Source organism: Alosa alosa, chromosome 6, assembly GCF_017589495.1.
Source record: "Alosa alosa isolate M-15738 ecotype Scorff River chromosome 6, AALO_Geno_1.1, whole genome shotgun sequence".
NCBI lineage: Eukaryota > Metazoa > Chordata > Actinopteri > Clupeiformes > Clupeidae > Alosa > Alosa alosa.
In genome coordinates, this window is record NC_063194.1 from 7,575,593 (window position 1) to 7,584,076 (window position 8,484).

Here is an 8,484-nt window from a genome sequence, read left to right on the forward strand (position 1 = left end):
TCTCTCTCTCTCTCTCTCTCTCTCTCTCTCTCTCTCTCTTTCTCTCTCTCTAGTTACCCCTCCTCTCAAAGACAACTGTTTTCCTTATCTGCAGTTGAGAGTGTCAAAGCTGCTCTCAAGGAAAAGGATCTCTCTCTCTCTCTCTCTCTCTCTCTCTTTTCTCACTCACTCACTAGTGCTGTATATGTGCAAGTAAATGTGTCATTTCTTTTTCCTGTGTAGCCCATTTTACAGAGATGTGTGGGTTTGGGGGAAATAAAGGTTTCATGACATTGCAAGGTGTGCAAGTTCATTCTTGCATATTAGGTGAGGATGTCAGGTGTCCACCTGCCCTGGCTCACCCACCATGTAACAGAAAAGCTCAAATGTTGTTCTTATACTGTACTGCAAACCGGGAAGGCAGTCAGCTGACCTGCCACATCATGTGAACAGTCTCACAGTAGCACGTCACAGCATCAGCGTTCTGCTAGAGGTATGGATGAACATAAGAGAGTCATTCAGCACTGACAAACAGTGTCTTAAGCCTCTTCCATAGTCATGCATGCATTCTTGCACACAGGAAGACAAGCCACTTCAGACTGATTGATTACATTAACAGATGCAGAATGAAAGGCTATACATATAGATGTTTTCATAAACACACACACACACACACACACACACACACACATACACATACACACACACACACACACACACACACACACACACACACAAGGATTAGCAAGCTTTTTGTTGTGTTTAGGAAAGCTGTTTTATTGCTTGCAAAAGAGAGGGCATCAAGATCACAGAGAAGTAGAAAACGGCAAAGTGAGGGGAGCAAAAATGTAATTGATTATTTCACCACCCGGAACCCTTCAGAGCCAATTAACGCATCCCTTTCATTAATTTCCATGGGAAAATTAGTACTGCTGGGAAGAGCAACCAATCGCGATTCAGCATTTAGGGAAGGAGCAGGGGGATCCATGGGTGTTTACCCTCTGCAGCCACTAAAGAGCCGGATGGGGGTGGATGCAGCATCCTGCTATAGTGCCCACACTTCCTGCCTGTGTCCGGGTACAGCTGCTGGCTGGGGGGGGGGGGGGGGTCAGGATTTGGTGTGTTAGCTTTAGCCAGTTAGCATCCACCACCTTTAAAATTGGCATCCCTCAAGTGCTCACTTCTACCCACATTTTCATAAACAAGCCAATTAGGTGCCACATTACTGGTGGACACAAAGGTATGTTGTCTGTTTGGATTGGTGGATGAGCTGGCAACTTCCTGCTGGGAGCATCAGCCATTCCGCTTGGATGACTTCATATGTGGGCATCAGTTATGTGGCTCCTAATTGATTTGTTTGTGAGAATGTGGGCAGAAGTGAGCATGTTGGACACCATTTTAAAGATGGAGTCAGCCCACTAAGTTAATTCTTAAATCACCCAGCCTAGCTTTTCTCCAGACCTGTGTAATACTCCATGGCTGTATGTTGCCACCGTCATGAGTCCATTAGCAAACACATATGGAAACACGCACACATCCAGAGAGAGAAACACTCCTAAATCTACCCCCCACTCAAAAAAAAAAAAAACATGCATACATACACGCATACAGAAAGAGAGATGTGACATGAGCATACGTAGGTACCTCCACAGCTTGGCATACACACACAGAATAATCCACCCCATTGCGCACACACACACACACACACACAGAAAGACACACACATACACACACTCCACGTCAGAGGCAGCGGAGATAATGGAGAAGTCGTCATCGTCTCCTCTAGCTCCAATCCATTGGCAGCTCATTATCTTCCCTGCATGGACTCAGAGCCTTCAGAGCAGAGCGGTGCATTAACATAACACACTTCAGCAGTTAATCCCCCCCCCCCCCCCACCTACACACACACACACACACACACACTCTGCTCTCACTGGCTGTCACTGGCAGCCGGCTTGCTCAGTGACGTAGAGGAATCTCGAAGCGTTGTGGAACGTCCGCCACGGAGATTGAGACGGAGACATGGAGCGGAAGGAGGGTTTGCCTCTTAACTTAGCCAGCTGGATGAAGATGGTGCAGAAGATGAGGAAGGTGGTGGTGGTGGTGGTGTCGGAGGACAGGAAATGCAGGAAAAAGTGAAAGGAGAGATTTGCGTAATCATCCTGGCAGAGGGAGAGAAAAAAAACAACGAGAGGGATGATGTCACTCAGCAGGCCTGCACTGAGGAAGAGGAGGAGAGGTGGGGGATGAAAGGAGAGAGATAGAGAGAGAGAAGGGGAGGAAGAGAGGAAATGAAGAGAAAAAAGGAGGGCTGGAAAAAAGGGGATTGAGGGAGGAGTAAAAGACCAAGAGAGAGAGCAGGATAGAGTGGATGGAGGGAGGAAATGAAGAAAAAAAAGGGAGAGGGCTGGGAAAGGGGGGAGGGAGGAATGTGAAAGGAGAGAGGAGGGATACAGAGGGAGGAGGGGGTGAGGGAAGCTGAATCTGAAAGAAAGACTAGAAAGAGGGAGAGGGAGAGGGAGAGGGGGACTAATCAATGTGGGAGATTTGGGATGTGGGAGTGGTGCAGGCAGAAAGGCACACTCATCTGGACCGCACCAGGCAACACGAAAAGAAACTGTCCATCTTACATGCACATACACGCACGCATGCACATACACACACGCACGCACATACACTCACTCTCACACACACACACACACACACACACACACACACAGATGAAACTGATGTTAGTGCTCGGATTCAGACCTGAACACATTCTGAAAACCACTCTAAAGCACACACATGTAATCTCTGAAAAAAACATACACACACACACACAAATGCTGACTGAATGATAATGACAGAGGCTGAAGCAAACCTGTGTGCATAAACACTCCACAGGACACACACACATACACACACACACGCACACACACACACACAGCAGAATTCACATGCTGAAAATCGCACACACACACACACAGATGCTGACTGTGAAACAGACATATTTTCTCGTAGTAGCACTGATACTTGGAACACGGTTGTGACCACAGCCTCTCATGGACTCTCAAAGGCCCCACTTGCATACACACACACACACACACACACACACACACACACACACACACACACACACACACACTTCCCATTGCCAGAGACCCCTCTTGCATAGACAGACATACGCACACACACACACACAGCTCTAATGCTCAGCCATGAGATGGCATCATGGAGTGTCCCAACGAGTAAAATGCCCTCATCTACTTACATACAGTACATCCACGCATGCATATATTAATGTACACGTGTACGTCCACAACAGCACACCTTACACGCATGTCTGTTCTCAAGATTGCATGCAGACATGCCACACACACACACACACACACACACACACACACACACACACACACACACACACACACACACACACACACACACACACACACACACACACACATATATATATACATACTGTATATATATACATACTCACGGATAATCTCTTGTCCATTCTCCACTCATTTATTTATGCACACACACACACATGCATGCATGGTCCCTCATGTCTACACACACACACACACACACACTTTGCCAATGAGTGGGTGGTATACTCCCATAAGAACCCCCCCTTCCTCTTCTTCACCAGCCTGCTCTTCCATACATGTAGGTCCTAGCTGGATGGTGCTTGGGTGGCTGCCCAAGCAGACTATGCCTCTAAGTAGTTTCTCGTGTCTGTGTGCTGGGAGGCCTGGGCAGGGGCCGCCTGGACCCCAGAGTCCAGCTCTGTGTGTGTGAGAGAGCTTTGAGGAGGAATGCCCATGCAGCTCTACCTCTGCTACTGCAGTCCTGCTGTCCTGTCTGTAGGGAGAAAACTGAGAGAGAAAGAGAGAGAGAGAGAGTCTGTCAGACTCACAGGCTCACATCCAGTCTGCCACATACACTTCTTTCATCTTTCTCTCTCTCTCCCACTGTTTCTCGATCTATTTATTTCTCTTATCCTCTTTTTCTCTCTCTGTCTTGCTTCCATCCTGTCTTTTTTACTTTGTGTTTTTCTTCTTTGTCTTTACATTCTTTCTCTCTATCACTGTTTTTCCCTCTCACTTCTATACAGGTTCATTTATCTCTCTCTCCCTCTCTTCCTGTGTCCCTTTAGCTGTTATCTCCTCCTCGTCCCATCCATGTCGAGCACTCTTGCAGTCTGGGGCCTCTTCGTTTTGGAGGAGGCTTTATCTCGACAGGCATTTCTTTCAGACTAAAAAAAAAAAATCTTGATCACCTCCTGTAAAGTCCATTGCAGTGCTTTTCTCTTCTCTGTTTTTGTGTCAAACTGGTTTGATTTACTGTTGAAGTATTTAGCTCCACCAGGCCATTATGCAGCCCCCATAAATCTATTTTGTAGATGTTTATACTTTGTGACTGAGGATTTATTGTTATTTAACTGTAGCTAGCTGTACAGGCTACAAGTGAAGGAAGGATTTAGGGCTCTATCTTGCACTTTAGCGCATATTGACTTTGCGCAAATCGCTTTGTGGGCGGATCTTGGGCGCTGTTTCTATTTTACCGGCGGGATATTGACTGTTGCGCCCGACGCAAATCTAAAATGAGGTGGTCTGTAGTAGCTACATTATTCATGGGTGTGGTTTGGGCTTAACGTGCAATAAACCAATCAGAGCGTCATCTCACATTCCCTTTAACAACAGGCACGCTTGTTCCATAGCGGATTGCTATTATCATGGCGGATTTGCCAGGCGCAGCCAGGAACGGTTCACAGTGCTATAGTCAGTTGGGTACAGTTTGCTATTGATTTTTCCTCTTGACAAAATGTAATACAGAAATGTCACTTTCCGATGTTTTGGGATCACTCTCACTGAATCACGAGGTTATGAATGCATGGTGATATTTTTGCAATGTAATCTAAAATTGGAACAAAACTAAAGGTAACTTTAGCCTTTATAGGGTTGTATAAAGTTGTCCAAATTAATAGGTTGGAATTAGGCGTTGTTGTTGTAAAGATATTGCATGTAGATGTACTATATAGGCTACTAAATTTTTAGTTGACCAATGCACGAACAAAACCGGGAAACAGACAAATATTATCAAGGCTTTGAATGTTTCCATCTGTGCACAGGGTGTCTGTAGATCGGTGTGCATAGCATTCCTTTCTGCAGGCCTGTGGCCATGCATGCGCCCTTAAAATAGCATCTGAATTTGCCCCACTGACTTTAGACCAGGAGGTTCCTGGTCTGTGGCAGAATTGTTTTCTGAAACTGCAAAATATCAACAGGGACCGTTCCAGAACACGCCCCCTCTTTTTTAAGCTGAAACGCCCGTGGTATACAAATTCAATATCGCTGACTGCAAAATAGGAAAGACAAAAGCGCGAGTATACAAAGTCAATTGCGCTGGTGTGGAAGATAGAGCCCTTAGTCTCATAGGGTAAAACAGGCTACAGTTCTGCACAAGGCAGCGCTATGGTTTTTTAAAGGACTTTTAACAGCATTTTAAAGGACATCCAGTGCTGCATAGGGTTACACACAGGAGGCCGTATGAACCAGTTTTAGAGTTTTCAAGAGCGCACAGCACCACATAGGACCCAATATATAAAGGCTCCACTGGGGCATTATACAGAGTGAAATACAGCGTCCATGGCCACAAAGGGTTAATGTCACAGGCTATGACACCGCACAGGGTTTCCTCAGAACACCAGAAGGCTTTGTCATCGTTTAGATCTGTTGCGGTTGTCAGCCATATGTTTTAATGTTTCAGACAGAACTGCAGTGCCTGATTTGACAATCTCTCTCTCTCTCTCTCTCTCTCTCTCTCTCTCTCTCTCTCTCTCTCTCTCTCTCTCTCTCTCTCTCTCTCTCTCTCTCTCTCTCACACACACACTCTCCCAAACTCTCCCAAACCAACACACAGGTTTAAGATGCTCAGTCAGGAGGAAGGCGAGTACTTTAACGTGCCAGTCCCACCAGAGGGCGAAGAGGGCAATGAGGAACTCCGGGCGAAGTTTGAGGTAACCTATTGTACATCATACCGTGTGTGTGTGTGTGTTAGAGAAAAAGAAAAGGGGTATGAGTAGGGCTGTTTTGCTATGTACTGTATACACACATGTCTGTGTGTGTGTGTGTTAACAAGAATCAAGAAGCTCAACCACAGTGCTCTACAAGGCACCCCCCAAATCTCTTTTGGATAGCTGTTGATGATACAATGCGGCCTCCTCCTTTCATGAGCAGCCCCAAAACTATTACCCAGCCATCATGTTCACTCTGACACCCTGACACTCGTCACTCAGCCTCCAAATGTTCCAGCCGGGGAACAAATAATCACCAGTGTGTACACACACCCCCTCACTATCTCCCTCTCACACACGCACACACACTCACACACTAACACACACTCTTTCTCTCTCTCTCTTACTCACACACACACACACACACACCCAGTTTGTCTGTATGAGCTACTGTAATGGAGCGAGTAGCTGCCCCTCTGCAGCATCATCCTCGCTGGGTTTACCTGGGAATCGATTTGTGTGTTTCCCAGCATCCTCCCCTTCCTCCTCATTCTCTCCTTTCCTCTCTCTGTCTATCTCTCAATACTCTTCTGCTCATTTTCTCTCTTCTCTTTCTCTATCTTTCTATCTCTCGATACTCTTCTGCTCATTTCTCTCTCCCTTTCTCCCTTCCTCTCTTTCCCTCTCTCCCTCGTTCCTGCCTGGTTAGGGTGCCGTGTGATAGTACAACTGCAGGGTTTTTCAGCGTCTGTTGTTTTCCGACACACAGACACTCAGTAGGTGACTTGCTAGAAACCGGTTATTTCCACTGGGAGTTGGTGTGTGTGTGTGCGCGAGAGACCAGGAGAGCGAGAGAAACTGACCATGAGGGTCTCTGCATTATTCACACACACACCACCCCCACCCTGCCATCAACTCCAGCTGTGAAGATGAGCATGATGGTGTTATTTATGAGCTGCACCCCACACACACACACACACACACACACACACACAGTCTTGCATGCACACACACAGAGACATACAGCACACTGTAATACACTGTCAGCCTAAGCATCTTCTCTTACACACAAATTGACACACAGAGACTCACATGCATGCTTATAGCTTAAAACTAGATATTTAGTCTCCCTCAACTTTCCAATTACTAACTATCTACATACACCTACACATACACAAATGCAGACTCCCAAACAGGCTGACTAGGACACACACACACACACATACACACAGACAGACACACACGCACACAGACACGCACATGGCAGACTAGGACACACACACACAGACAGACACACACACAGACACGCACATGTCCATTGTGTATGCCTGGTGAGGCGTGTGCCAGTGAACCTTTTGACTGTATTGTTGGGTTGCGTAACGCTGCACCTGAGAGAGGGGCCCTCTGTGCCCACACAGTAATGCCATCCTTCCCCCATTCAAACGCTCCGTTCGGTGCTCCAGCGGCCACTCATGGACGCTGTTCTTCGCTCACGCCCACAGCTTCCTGCCCGACCATATATGGCCATAACACTTCCTCCCTCTCTCTCTCTCTCTCTCTCTCTCTCTCTCTCTCTCTCTCCTCCCTCTTTCTCTCTCTCTCTCTCTCTCTCTCTCTCTCTCTCTCTCTCTCTCTCTCTCTCTCTCTCGCTCCCTCTCTCATTAGTCCGTGTTGGTAGGGTGATGAGCATCAGGGCACCCATCGCTGCATGTTATTAGTACACTTAGGTTTGTCGTTCTCCCGTTTGAGTCAGCGCGTCATGCGTGCCCATTGTGCTTTGGGGAGGCCATGGAGATGATGGTTGAATCTCGTGCACCCTGGCGACGATGGACACATACTTGTAAACACTTGAAGGGCTCTCACGCATACTGAGACTTTTGGAAATGGACTGCTGTCTCTTATAGCCCTTTTACTTATAAAAGTCCAGTTACTTTTCTTTTCCTGGGCCTTTGATATAGTGCTGCTGCAATAGAATACTGTTGGTAGACCAGTAGCATCAGACATGTTTGAAAGCCTCTGACATGGTGTGTAATCCGATGCCAGATGTTGGATAAGTCTGTTTAGATAAGTATTTATACCAACGGGTATGAAATGATTGACCATATTGGCCACCATACATGTCATGCTGTAATGAGTCAATTCTAAACTCAATTGGAGAGGGAAGATCACTGCGCAGTGCAGTGATCTTGAGATTGTAGCGCGAATATCTTTAAAATGGCCTCTGTGTGTCACGCTGCTTGTGGCACTGTGATGCTAACATTAGGGAGAGCCGGTGCTGATTGTCTCATAAAGTTGTTTGCCTATCTTGGGGAGCTCAGAGCCGTTTTAGACGTGACTCAGACACTCTGGCTCTTTGTAGGTGACACCGCCATGCTCTGGGCTTCTGTTGCCGTGGCGATGCGCTCTGCCCTGGGTGCTTGGTGGGCGGGGTCAGGAGAAGGTCATGTGAGAGCCGGAGGGCCGAGGAGCTGCTCTACTCTGTGTGTGTGTGTGTGTGTGTG

The 8,484-nt window shown here is 47.0% G+C and overlaps 1 protein-coding gene across 2 annotated transcripts in view; it reads left to right on the forward strand.

Annotated features, from left to right (window-relative positions):
- LOC125295520 (protein kinase C beta type) overlaps window positions 1-8,484 on the forward strand; it is a 147,612-nt gene that overhangs the window by 78,170 nt on the left and 60,958 nt on the right. For both annotated transcript variants that reach the window (XM_048244811.1, XM_048244810.1), the window contains exon 8: window positions 5,890-5,986. In XM_048244811.1, the coding sequence (XP_048100768.1) occupies window positions 5,890-5,986 (97 nt within the window). The remainder of the gene's footprint in view (window positions 1-5,889; window positions 5,987-8,484) is intronic.